Source organism: Squalius cephalus (genome assembly GCF_949319135.1).
Source record: "Squalius cephalus genome assembly, chromosome: 16".
Taxonomy (NCBI): domain Eukaryota; kingdom Metazoa; phylum Chordata; class Actinopteri; order Cypriniformes; family Leuciscidae; genus Squalius; species Squalius cephalus.
The window spans coordinates 9493419-9507836 of record NC_137137.1 but is presented as its reverse complement, the minus strand read 5'-3'; the positions used below and the strand labels follow the sequence as shown (position 1 = coordinate 9507836).

Genomic DNA, 14418 nt, shown 5'->3' with positions numbered 1-14418 from the left:
TCTCCAGTCCTAAAGCTGAGCTGCCGCACAAAAGAACAAAGGTGATCGCATCTGCCTGCCCTCTTTTCTCAGAGCGGTGGATGCCCTGCATGAGCACGGGGCAGCCGTGGAGCGTCGCTAGCCGAACGTGAGCCGAGCTTCCTCTTGAAACAGAAGCCTGAAGCCTGCCAGTGCTGCTGCATGCAGGAGAGAGAGGACTACAGCTAAAACCCGGCATGAACTTTACGGGATTTCGAGCCGAGGAGCTTGGGTCCTTCACAGATGACACTTTGAGAAAGGCTGGTTGTGCCTTGGCTTTTAAAGAGGATGCTTTGTGATTTATGTTTATAAAGATAGCAAATCATTTCCTACTGAAATTGTGGTCAGCATCTCAAGTTCGCGGAGATGAGACCATTTATGACCTGCAAAATTTGTGCTATCTTATATCAGACGCTTTTTATGGTTTATGGAGTTTATGGAAATTCGCAAACGTTTGTTGCATGTGCCTTTTCGAAAAGGTTAAGGATGACCATATGAGGGCATAAAAATAAGTGAAACTAAATAACAAAAAACTGACAAAACAGACGTCAGTGCAGCTATGCTAGACATGTTGCTTGCTTGACACTACTATGAAAACAAACGCCACATGTACATTGCTTCAACAAAGCACACATTATCTTATTCATTGTCTGTCTGTGTCTTTCTCTCTCTCTCTCTTTCTGCATGTGTGGTGAAGTACACAGGGCTGGGGTGCCACTTTCTCTGAAAGAGACTGCACTGACGTCAATGACATTCTTCTCGTGCTTAGCGCGACATCATACACCAGCCCATGAGAGGGCACGGGCTCCATAGACAGGAGAGCTGGGGTGAAAAGCAGGACTGGAATCCTTCAATCTGGGTCACAGGCTCTCACTGCCTTGTCAGCCAGAAACTCCTCACCAAAACAACAGCATTTGCTTGTGCGAGAGGATTTATTTGGATACACCATAAAAAATTACCTTAAAAAGGCCTTATCCTGTTCAATCAAGTCTTTATTCCCCCATTGTGAGCAGAATTAGAGTGTTTGTGTGAATTGCTACTCAGAGGGCAAACAGATGACAACCGAATGCAAGTAAAATTATGAACTGAGATTTTCTGGAAAAAAGTGATTGATGCCTGTCAGTGCAAAACTGCAGTTTCTAGAGTGTTCCTAACATGTTGCTATGAGGGTTCTAAAGTGTTCTTAGTGGTTTTAAGTACTTTGCTAAGCGGTTTATAGGGGGTTCAGCGTGTTTTTTAGCGTGTCAGGGTTCAAACAAGGTCATAATTTCAAAGAAAAAAATTTGGGAGAAAAGGGTTTTGGGCCAATATGTATTGTTAAAGCTGCTATTTAAATACATTTAGAATAATAATGGATACTTATAATAATAATATTTTCCAGCTAATACCACAATAATGTCTTTACAATATGAATGCCAATTACTTAATTTTTAAACAACATGTTCAACGTTCTTTATAATGACACTTTATTTTTCTTACACAAACAAAAGGAGTCTTAAAATATATAGCTGCCTTTATATTTTAGAAAACAGGTCATCTGCAATTTGATTATACTGTATTTGGGCCCTTGGCATCAAAAAAGTTTTAAAACCCTGTTCTATGGTGGAGTTCCTAGATGGTTGCTTACTGGCCCAAGTAAAAAAAAAAAAAAAAAAAAGGTTGCTGCAATTACAAAGTCATTTAAACTTAAATTACATTAAACTGACTTAAAAAAATTAGTTGAATCTTGTATAACTTATAAAAAAAAGTTAAAAATTACTTAAAGGGATAGTTCACCTAAAATTTTTAATGATCCCATGATTTACTCACCCCCACGAACACAGTCGGAGATATATTTAAAAATATCCTAGCTCTTCCAAGCTTTATAATGGTAGTTAATGGGGGGCAAGATTTTGAAACCCCCCAAAAATGCATCCATCCATCATAATAATTCATTAATAATCCATACCGCTCCATGGGGTTAATAAAGGCCTTCTGAAGCGAAGCGATGGGTTTTTGTAAGAAAAATATCCATATTTAAAACTTTATTAGCTATAATAACTACATTCCGGAAGACGGCATTCCGGCCCCCATTCACTACTATTATAAAGCTTGGAAGAGCCAGGATATTTGTTAAATATATCTCCGATTGTGTTCGTCTGAAAGAAGATAATCATATATACCTAGGACGGCTTGAGGGTGAGGAAATCATGGAATAATTTTCATTTTTGGGTGAACTATCCCTTTAACTTATTTTTGATGAGTTAAAGCAATGTAAAATATATATGTTGTAAATGTATTGATCATAGAATTTTTTACAGTGTTCCTTATGATATTCTGGTCTCTAAATATGGCTCAGGTCCCTGCTTCAATGCAACTCTATTAATCACTTGTTTTATTGTCTGCGTAAGTCTGATCACCCCTCTTCTTAACAAGCTGCATGATTTTAGGAATCATGCCATAGCAAGCCCCACTAATTAGTCATTTAGTTGGCTCTTTTATCCACAGAGATTTACAACACACTTATTAGAGAGACATTCTCCCTGGTGCAACATGTCTTGCTTAACTATCACCAGAATGGTGAACCTTCTGGTGGTGACCAGGTCATATCTTTAGCCACTGGCGCTTCCATCCTTATCTACATTATGGTATATGGCCATTGACCATCCATCAAGTCATCCTACACTCAACACCCATCAGGGTCACATGACATCTAAACTCAGCATGGGGAGTTAAATTGTATAATGTCTCCATCTGCTCACTGCTTCTAGTACAAATCAATATTATAAATCTATAACACTGGTGCTTTTTATCTCTGCGACTGAACATTCTGCTCATGCTAAACATCCAGCGAGCGCTCGGTACTACAGTTCTAGGTCAAACACCTGCATCTCAAAACAAGCTTTTCTTTGCAAACCTTATAAATAAACCACAAACAGCTGCTAATCAATATAATGAGCAGTGCCTCATGATTATGGCAAAGCGACTGTCACATCCCAGAATGCCCTATAAAGCTGACATATGCATGAACAAATGGGTAAAAGTGAGTATAAAATTATCTTTAAAGCTTTTGTGCATAGAGGGTTTTGTGACATATTTTTTCCTTATCGGCTTCAGAGTACATGACATGCACAGTGCGATATGGGATGTCTGGAGGCTGCCCTCATGCTGGTTTAGACAAAACGGAAGGTGCCACACAAGGACAACGTCATCCCTCATATCAAACAGTGTCTAACAGTTCTCCACAAAACACAAAACTAAGCAAATCTATCTGATACAATGTGATCTCAATGATAAAGATTGGTAACGCAGTGTTGAACTGAAAATAAATCATTTAAAGTTGAAGTACTAAAATTACTAATACTAAAATACTAATAAATTAAAGCAATATTGAAATATATAAAAAACTAATAAAAATGACAAAAGCACATAACAAAATTATTAAAACTTAAAATAAAAACTGAACATGTAAAAATAAAAGCTAATTCAAAATGTTAACAAATAGCCTACTATAAATCATACTGAAATAGCACTGCTGTTAAGATGGCATGACAATATTCAAAATATAAAAAGCAAAGGTACGACACCTGTGTATGAGGTTTTTGTGATGGGAGGTGGGTTACACATTGGGGATCTCCTGTTTGAGAAAAAAAGGGGAAAAAAGAAGGCGTCATTGTCTATGATGCAAGTAACAGATTGACTGCTATTAGCAGATTTACAACATATACAAATTCTGTTAATCCTGGAAAAAAAAAAAAAAAAGATTTAGTGTGTCCACCAAAGCATTTTTAGCCAGCTGAAAACGCCAACACTCTTCGGCGGGGCAGCATTTTTTATTTTATTTTTTCAGTTGAGATGCTATATGTGCTATACACAAAATACCTGTGGAAGTGTTACTAGTATCTGATTTCCCGGAGAGTTTGTTTCTGAATATAAAAATGTCAATACAAATGTTAAGTAATTGCACTGGCTCTTGTTTTCAATGATTTTGTTCCACTGTTGTGCTTGTTGTTGTCGTCTGTTGGTATTGTCCCGCCCCTCCTCCACTGTGATTGGACGGCTGGGTAAAAAATGACAGTGATGAGCGCTGCATTTTGCACAAAGTTGAACACTCTTCAACTCTCGGTGACCGGGAAAAAAACACAGAGCATTCAGTGTGAAATAGACGCTCAGCACCTAGTCACGCTGCTGCCGTTTTAAAAAAACACAGCGCTCCCATTGAAAACAATCGGAGAAAGAAAACCGCTTTGGTGGACACACAGCCTTGGCGCCATGATAAAAATGTGTGCATTTGAATATTTTAAATTGAAAGCAACATACTTGTTATTGGCTCTTTCCTGTTGTACATTTGTTAAAGCAGCAAAATTATTCCGGACAGTCCTTAAACTCGCCAGAACCTGAGAGAAGACACATCAAATTAGTTCAGTGGTGTTATATAATTGTATTGATTTTGTTAAACCATCTCCTTTTAAACTTCACATATTTAACATTGCAATACCTGTGCAAAAGGGGTAACAATCATGTCATCCCCGTGTCTGCAAAAAAAAAAAAAAAAAAAAACATAAATACTAATTGCAACAGCACTGAAAATTTATAGAAATGTTTTAAGAACTGTAGTTTAAGGCTATACAGTACATTTGTTTTACTATTTAAGAATAAAACATGCGCATTTGTACACACACACAAAAAAACAACTACATGCCACTAAACATTTAAAAAGACTTTTGCTCACATGTCACTGGCGATGGAGGAGTTTCTGGACATAGACTTTGGTGAGAGGTCATAGTCGCTGTCCGAGCGGTACAGGAAGGACTCTCTCCTCTGGCTGTGCACAAAGTTGGCCTGGAGAATGAGACCTGACCCCGGGCTGGCCATGGGATCCAGCGGACTACGTCCTGATGACGTGCCATTGTCCACATCAAAGCTGGGGAGACAAAACAACAAGACAGTTAGCGCTGATGTCGAATGTGACAACTGGACCACATAGAGTAGAATGTTACTCAGGTCATTTTCAATGAGAGTTGCCCATTTTCAGCAACGTGGGCATGTTGCTGACCAATTTTATGTTAGCAACTGGTCATTAGGCATCTTTTTCTGACAATTCTTTCTCTTTTCACACCAAGAACAAAAACTACAAATATAACTAACGATAACTATATTAGCGTCCACACCAGCGGACGATATCGTTTTGTTTATTCTAAGCGCGTGCTACAGTTTTGTCATCTGCCACTTTAAATGCTCAAGCTCTTTAAAGCAGGATGGATTCTGATTGGCTGTCAATGTTTTTATCGTTAATCAGCTGGAAAAAAAAGTGAAAGTGATTCCAAAACTAAAGTTTATGGAAATTATGCAAAAATATGGTCCAATCTTTTTGCTAGGTAACTCGTAATAGTGACACAAGGTACCCAGCAAGCAGTATATTTTCCTTGTTCGAATGTTTAACTCTTTCACCTGCCAGCGTTTATTTTTTTTTTTAAAAAGTTATCAGCCACCGCCAGCATATTTTATGGCCCCCAGAATATTTTGTTCAATGAATTTCTGAAGTAGCATTTTTTCAAAAGAAAAAACAGAGCCTCTGTTTTATTCTAGCTTCATGCATTCTCTTTTTATCAACACTTGGATGTAAGTTTAATAAAAAAAAGCAAAAAATGTATCAAACAGCTGAGAAAAACGCATCCAGATCGGATTCAGAAAGATGATTAAATCATAGATGGAGTAGATTGAGTCCATCAACACCCCCAAAGCTTCACAGTCCTATAGCTCATCCTGGCTCGACATTTCATTCAGTAACATTAGGCAGTTTTGATTTATATGCTGTTAAATATTGACGATCGCGTTATTTTACATATGCATCTGCGTACATATGCTATTGCTTGATTCTGCTTTTTCTTCACCTGTGTTTTGATCAGGAAATTTCTGTACTCTTTCAGAATATGCATAATTTCGCCCCCTACTGTATAACAGTGAAAAAAAACAGAAAGCCAGAATTTTTTGTCAATGGCAGGGAAGCATTGTCTCATAAATAATGGTAGGGAAAGAGTTAAATAAATCATGCAAAATTCATGTTGTGGATAAAATTGTGTCAGCCCTCATTTTCAAATAAATGTGTAATGAAATAACAGAAAATAAACATAAAACATAATGTTTTGTAGTGCAACAACAGCAAAATAATAAAACCCAAATTAATACATTTGATAAACAATAAAAAACACTTCCAGCAAAGGGCTTCCCCGGACCATCGAGTGTGCTGTTCTTAACCTTCATCTCCTTAGTCCGTAGATCCTACCAACTGTGTTTACAACAACAAGCTGACCCATAATCCCCAGGGAGCATTAATATAATTGCTCTGGCCTGGGTATTTTCCTGACGTGAACGGTGACGTGGCAGTAAGTCTTATTCACCGTCATGCAGTGAGTCGAGTAACGTGGTGCGGATGGATAAATCCGTATTAGTGGGTCAGCCTGCACCTTGGTCACTTCAGCAGACAGTACTGTCTCGCACATGCCAATGATTCATGACCCACGTAAATCAGGGCATTGAGCTTTGTTTTGACTGAAAACAAATGTCAGCAAGTACGAACCTCAGGCATACAACTTTCCTATAACATCTGGAGTTTGATTCCTGTCCATCTTCAACCCAACACAATGTGACTATTTTTGTGTTTCATTGAGAACTGACTTGTTCACAGAGCTTGCGGCGAGTCGCCCGTGGATGTGCTGCCCTCATCGCTCTCGGGTCATATCACAGGAATGCACCGGCTTACCGTCTCACACAATGCAAACTCTAGACATGCATTATGAATGAAACAGTTCTCCTTTTACTGTAACCCACACAAATGCACTGCTTACACTACAAAGGGGAAAATGGGCTTTTATAATATCCATAAAAAAGTTTCATGAAAATGAAGACACCATCGGTTCTTGAGAGATTGGACAAAACATGTCCAGCGATTTTACCTGCTGTTAGTTTTGAAAACAGCAGCATTTACACTTTTTGAGATTCATAAATAAATACTGCATTCCTTTTAACATATTCTACCTTTAAAAAATATATATTATCACTCACTATCCCTAAAATCACATAATCAGACCACAAAATATTTTACAGACATATATACTGTGTATATGTATATAACAGTGTGTTTTTCCATGTACACCACCGTTCAAACGTTTTGTTTTTTTTCTGTAAAAACAGTAATATTTTTAAAATGCAATTTACACAAAGCTGAAATTTCAGCATAATTACTCCAGTCTTCAGTGTCACATGATCCTTTAGAAATCATTTTAATATTCTGATTTGAAACATTTCTTATTTTCATCAATGTTGAAGTGCTGTTTAAAATTTTCATGGAAACTAGGGGTGGAACTGATCACAGTTGATCCGTGATCCGTACAGACCAGGCCCCACGGTTTGGCACACAAGTGATTGACTGCTAAATTTAAATAAGTTTATAATTTGGACGTGTTTTGTCTTGGCAATTTACACATTCAAACCATTTCAAACGCAAACGAAGAGGCGTGACTCGCGCGTTATCACTTTTGATCAATTTAATGCATCCTCGCTGAATAAAAGTAGCAATTTCTTTAAAAAAAAAACAAAAAAAACAATTGTATTGACCCCAAACTTTTGAGCGGTAGTGTGTATGCATTAACAATCAATATTCTTGCATATCAAAATCTCAGATTTTCCAAATTCTGCCATCAAGATCTTTTTAATTTCAATTCCTCAAAGTAAGACCCCTTAAGTAAATGACCAGCCCATCAACAATCAGCAGTGTTGTGAGCAGTTTGCTTTGTCTAATGTCTTCGGATACAGAGGGGGGGAAATACACCACTCCCATCCTCTCTCTTTCCTCCTTGTCTTCACTTTGCTAGTGCTCTCATTACATTCCCTTGATTTTCCTCTATCAAATAAGCAGTACTGTATGTGAAGGTTTCCATCTGTTCCCTGTACAAGTATCACTGTTAAACTACACTTAACATACATCCAAACACACACACACAAGTGCACACACACCACCACATCCTATACAGTAGGTCCAAACACACAGCACTGTGTTTTTGTTCCAGATATACAAACACTCGGCACAGATGCAAAAGCAAAACAATGAAAACCAAAGAAACTCTCAAAAAATCCCCTCTGTAAAAACCAACTGTAAAAATGACCTTTTGATAAAACTGGATAGAAACTCTTTTGACATCAAACAGCGCTGTGTGACGCAACACACAATACATTATACAGCCATTTCTAGATATTGGTAATGACTTCCAGTTATTTTATATAATTATGGAGTGGGCTGGGTTGAATCTCTCTGGACAGACACCACTGATAATATCAAAGAATGCAAGCGGAAATAATTTCCAAACTTGTCAGGGCTTCTGGAGAATTTACTGGAGAGTTTACTTTTATTGTTAGTTAGTTTAATTGTATAACATGCAAAGGACAAAAAAAGTATTTGGACACTAATATACATACGAATGTATATGAAATGTAAAGCAAAACATTTCACACATTTTTATTTTATTTCAACTAATAAAACAATATGTATAAATGAATTATAATTATGATAAATATAAAAAAATAGCAAATAACGCAAAATTCAATACTAACTGAGAAATTAGAAAGTGAAAATGACTGCGTGGAATAAATAATAAATCTATTAGGCAGTGTATTAGCGAAAGTGCATTTCTTCCTTCCTTTTTCTTCAAAACAAAAAGTTGCATCGTAAATGATGCCCCTCATGTGAGTGCAGGCCAGTGGGGGAGGGGGGACAACAAGACAACCCCACCCAGTGTTAGTACACCCTAACTTAAATTATAGTCAAGATAAATACAGATCAAAGTGGTTTGTTATACTGTACAATCATGCACTGCGTTATCCTTTCACAAACCACATAATGACTACGGACGGCGGTCCAATTAGTTCAACAGCGCTTTAGCAAAACGATTAAGTATGTCTGTCTCTTTAAAATCAATGGGATAATTAACTGTAATCACCACTACACTATCTATGGCATCAGATGTCCAACTGGCTCACTCTTTTGTTGTGGACGACAGTGAGTGATAACAGATACCGGCCTGCCCAATCTCTTTGGCTGTGTAGTTGAAGTCATTTTAATTGAGACTGGCTGTTCCTTAACTTCTGTTTTTTGTACTAAACCAGATTTTTTTCCTGATTAGCATGGCAGTTAACACTAACAAGGCTCAGAGAGTTCAGAGAGTTCCCCCAGAAACTTAAATTATACTTTGAGTACTAATGTGAAGAATAAAAATAAAATAAACAATTCTTAATTCGTGGCCATATGTATATTTTTATCAGCATGTCATATGAAGGGCTCTGTACCAACCTGCATATATGAAAATACTACAACAATAATAAGATTATACTGAGAAATTTAACACTACTAAAAATATTTTTTACATTTAAGCAGATTACATGTTCAACCCTAAACTATTAAAAATACAACTAAAATAAAAAATAAACCCTGAAAAGACTTAAACCATACTAAATAAAAAATAAACTCAGTACTGCTAGAATTGCCTGCACACTTCTCAATTTCAAAAATTTTGATGAAAAAAAAAAAAAAATACACATACATACATACAAATATTACACATATTTATATTTAAGAGTGTTATATCCTCTAGTCTTGAGTTTTGTTCTTAATAAGGGTCAAGAAATTATCAAAACATAAACTTTTGCCATGGTTTCTGGGAAAATTTTTAGTTTTCGATAATAATTAGAATACTGTTATAATTAAAATAGAGTTTTTCCAAGTAATACATTCAGAATCACAGAAGTTCTGGTTGGCTAAAGTTTAACATTGATATCTAATGAACTGGTACATGACTGCCTGCTCTCCTAAGCTCTACTTAACAGCATGTGGTCCATTAGCGTATTAGACAGGAACAAAAAAGCATATGAAGTCTGACCATGGGTCATTCAGAAAGTGGAACCCGATTGGTTTGAGACACCATGCAAAGACAATGTACAAGACATCATGTTTCCTCTGGTGATCTGATCACATGAGGCTTTTCCCAAAACACTGCTGGTTTTCTTGTCAATCATGAGACAGAATAGGAATATGCTTAAAATAGACAAATAAAAGAGATGGGCAGATAAAAAAAAATTACATGAAGGAATAATTCATGAATCAAATCAAGCTTTGACAAAAGTATTAAAATAACGGTTGTTAAAATGCTGAAGAAAATATGGCAAAGTGAATCAGAAAAGAGAAGTCACTTTTCAATTGTTTCAGTTTCAACACGAAATGCAAATATGGCACTTTGACATCACAGCCACATTATAGCACCTTGACAGATAAACACATCAAGAGCCATCCGATTAAAACTGCTTTATGTGGCAAAGCTTGAACGACAAGAGAGGAAATGGTCCATCTATTACATCAGATTATGTGTCATACAAGACATAACAAATGCACAACCTTCACTTTTATATAAGCACAAAAATGCACATAGATTTACACACACTCCATGAAAGATAAAATACCTCTCTTAAAGGGAAAGTCCACCCAAAAATGGAAATTCTCTCATGATTTACTCACCTTCATGCCATTCACAATGCATATAACTTTCTTTCTTCAGATAAACACAAACAAAGATTTTTAGGAAATTGATCAATCACAACTTCTCTCGCATGAACGCTCATATGACAGTAGACCGGAAGCAAAGATTTGAAAAGTAAAAAATTAATAGAATTTTCTTACACACACCTATTGTTTTGCTTCCGAAGACATTGATTCAACCACTGGGGTCAAATGGATATTGGTTTTTCAAGCGTCAACCGAGCGGCAGCCATTCACTTGCATTAAATTCCTTACAGAGATTGATTATTTTCCTAAAAATCTTCTTTTGTGTATGTCTGAAGAAAGAAAGTCATCTACATCGGAGACGGCATGAGAGAATTTTAATTTGGGGGTGAACTATTCCTTTAAATGCATTGTGAAACCACAAATCCATTTTACTGTTTTGATTTGTGCGCTTAATATAACCATGCAGTTTTTTAATTCAAATTATGCTAATATTGTATCAGAGTAAGCCAAATAGCAATAGCATGAATGACAGGATATGAGGTGGCAACTGTCAATTAATGACTGGTGTGTATGACATGAGCTGAGTCACTGTCATGCATTACAATAAAGCAAAACAAACAGGAACCGCAGACAATAGGGTCAATATAAAAGGTGAAGGAAGCACATACTGACACACGCACATTGTCCTCCTCAAACTGATGACATCATTAAGATGTCAGTGAGATTTCCTCCATCCTGACCTCTCAACCTTTTTTCATACACACAAACATACACAGGCACACACAACCATACACTTGAACATTCTCAAAGCAAGGTTGTGTTTGCTTAGCTGAGAGCTGTTATTCATGGAGACCAAATGGAGCATTCCATGAGCAAAGGGGGGTAACGTAACCTGCCTCTTTTGCTAGCCTATAAACGTTCAGACAAAAACATAGCACCAAAATACCACAAATTAAGCCTGTGAATCATCAATATGCAATATCTCACAGTTTGCATGCAGCGACGGATAACCATTCAAATTAAACTTTACATGCGCACTTGTTCAAACAGACTGAAAACTGTTGTACCAAAATAATCAGTCCTTTATAAACTCTCATCACCCATTTCTAAAATAAGCTTATACAAACAGAGAACAAGATGGGACAAGAGAGACTAGGGTGAGGTATCTGCCCTTTGGCACTGTTTGCAAATGTGTGGAAATAATGTTTCACTCTTTGCCATTTTACTAGTTTTTAAGGTGATTGCACAAATGTTTTGGATATGTTACTGGTCGACATACTGTACTTCTTTTTTCAGTTATGGGTAATGGCTAAAATGAGCAAATCCAACCAAATTTCATATCACATAATCATGTTCATTCTACAAAATGCATACATTAGGCTACAAATTAACATTTTTGCATTTTCTTTTCTTATTTGCATCTACAATAGGAGGTAGATGCATAAAAGCAACTAAATTCTAAATTATTTACAGCCCTTATGATTAAATAAAAAAATTATAATAATAATTAATTAAATGTTAATTATAGCCTACATAAAATATATAGGCCTATAACAAAATGCTTTAGTAAAACGTTTTAATGGAATCAAAATAGTACAATTTGATAATCAAATTCTCTCCCCATATCTGACAGGCAACAAATGTTTAAATCTATCCCACAGTTAGTTACACTTTAACAAGCCAACGAGAGACAGAGTAAATGAAAAACCCAGAGGAATGGCACTAGTGGAAGAGAATGTAAATACAAGAGAAATTCTTTAGGAAGAGTGGAACTCAATTTATGGAAGGCTGAGTGAAAAAACAATGGGGGTTAAAACTTAAGAGGAAGCAGAGAATTACACAAGATGTTAAAAAAAGATATCGGCTGGTGTAAGACAGGAGAAGGAAGCAGCAAGCACAGGGATCTAACAGAAGGAGATAGTCAAAAGTTCTCCTTTACCCATCTGTGTTCTTAAGTGAACTGGTGGAGCGAGACCGGGGCTTCATGATAATGCTCATTCTGGACGTGGATTTCCCTCTGCTAGCGGCTACAGCTAATCCCAACAGTGTGCATTTGTTTTCAGTCCTCATGTGCGTCTCCAAGCGTGAACATAACTCGGTCGAGACGGCCCTGCCTCTGTTTGTTCCACTGACAGAAGCCCCTCGTGGTCCGGGACTCTCAAACTGACCGGACAGGAGTTCCAGAGTTTGTGTCACTCAGCAACCGGCTGCTATAATGCAAGACAATCTGTCTCTCCCCCTCTCACTCTCTCTCCTGAAACTCCCACCCTATGTACTTTTCTCCCTCCCTCCCTTCCTGACTAGGGCTGCAAGACTCATTGCTCGGACTCGTGTAGTAATGACGTAGTTGGGGGTAGGGTGCTCCTTGAATGGATGGGGGAGGAAACTTACACCTCAACTTGAGAGGTTTCAGATGACGGGGAAAAATGAATCCCAACGGATCTATATACTCCCTAAAAAAGGGTGGGAAGGATTTGCCCAGTAGTATGAATTCAAGCTGAGTCAAAAGCACTTAGTGTGAAATTGCACATCCAGTGTAGACTGGAAATTTAAAACCACTTCATCCAAGCAATCATTTATTAAATACGCTTTCTCCTTACAAAAAATATCATTTTCTTAAGTATACTTAAGAAAAGTTCAAGTATATTTTAAGTATACTTTATGTAGTAAGTATTCTAATATCAGTGTACTAGAAGAAAACTAGTAAGTGTACTATTTCAATACTACTTGGGACTAAATTGGCCCACTTTTTAGTGTGTAAATGTATACTTTTAAGCATACTTTAAGTCTAACAGTAGTACACAACTAGTTTACATCTAAGTTTTTTGTTTGTACTGCAACTATATTGCAAGTGAACTTATAGGTATACTGATAGTTTACTAGTCAAATACTTGTAACACATTTTTTTGTTTATGAAAGTACACTTTGAAGTATACTCTCCGTAAAGTACTAGTTTAGTCGTTAAGGTAAACATAACATCATACTTATAGTTTATTGTTTATATATTATTTTTGCACTTTAAGTATACTATGTTTATTTTTACGTATACATTTTTTTAATACTTGAAATATACCTTTAACTGTACTTTCCATTTTTAAAACATTTGTTAACATTAGGTAGTTTTGATTTATATGCTGTTTAATGTTTGATGATCAATGATGAACAATTGATGAACAATTTTCACACAATGTAAGTTTATAAGACAGTGAAAGAAGTATTTTATAGGCTACTCAAACAAAAGAGTAAACACAACTACAAGCCAAGTATACTTAATTATCCTTTTAAGTGTATCCCCGTGAAAAGATTGAATACAAGAATAGGCCAAATATACTTAGACTTTTCTGTCAGTAGTCAAGTACACTTCAAGTAAAGTATACTTCAGTCAAGTATACTTAAGTGTAATTTTCTGGGAAGTACATTAAGTATATTTCTGAAAAGTACATAAAATGCAGACTCAAAGTATACTCATTTAGAGTTTAAAAGAAGTATACTGATAGCACACTTGAATACACTTCTTTTTCATAAGGGTTCATATACAGTCCATGTGCAATGACCAACATGCAATAATATACTGTAAGAGGTGAACAAATAACTAGTACTGAATGTCATTTCAATTAGAGAACTCCTCAACAAAGAAAAATCTAACACTCATGGCAGTACTTGACTAGATTGTTTACTGCTGCGATTAACGGTTCACACATTAACTCATGCCAAGGGCCCTCAGAGGTGTTCCAGTGACGCAAGACATGCGTCAACCAATGACAGCAAAGCAGAGAGTATCGCTTACAGCTCTGCCCACTTGATGGTTTCAATAAACATTTAGACAACAGGCTTGATTTTATCTTTAGTGAAAAGATTACAGATGTCTG

At 36.5% G+C, this 14418-nt stretch overlaps 1 protein-coding gene across 6 annotated transcripts in view; it reads right to left on the bottom strand.

Moving 5' to 3' along the window:
- pde4d (phosphodiesterase 4D, cAMP-specific) overlaps positions 1–14418 on the bottom strand; it is a 150923-nt gene that overhangs the window by 14578 nt on the left and 121927 nt on the right. For 5 of the 6 annotated variants that reach the window (XM_079897287.1, XM_079897288.1, XM_079897289.1 and 2 more), the window contains 4 exons: positions 4730–4921; positions 4496–4532; positions 4318–4394; positions 3585–3634 (listed from right to left, as the gene is read on the bottom strand). In XM_079897287.1, the coding sequence (XP_079753413.1) occupies positions 3585–3634; positions 4318–4394; positions 4496–4532; positions 4730–4921 (356 nt within the window). Of the gene's footprint in view, positions 1–3584; positions 3635–4317; positions 4395–4495; positions 4533–4729; positions 4922–12488; positions 12822–14418 lie in introns of those variants that run through there. The other variant, XM_079897291.1, reaches the window with a different exon arrangement.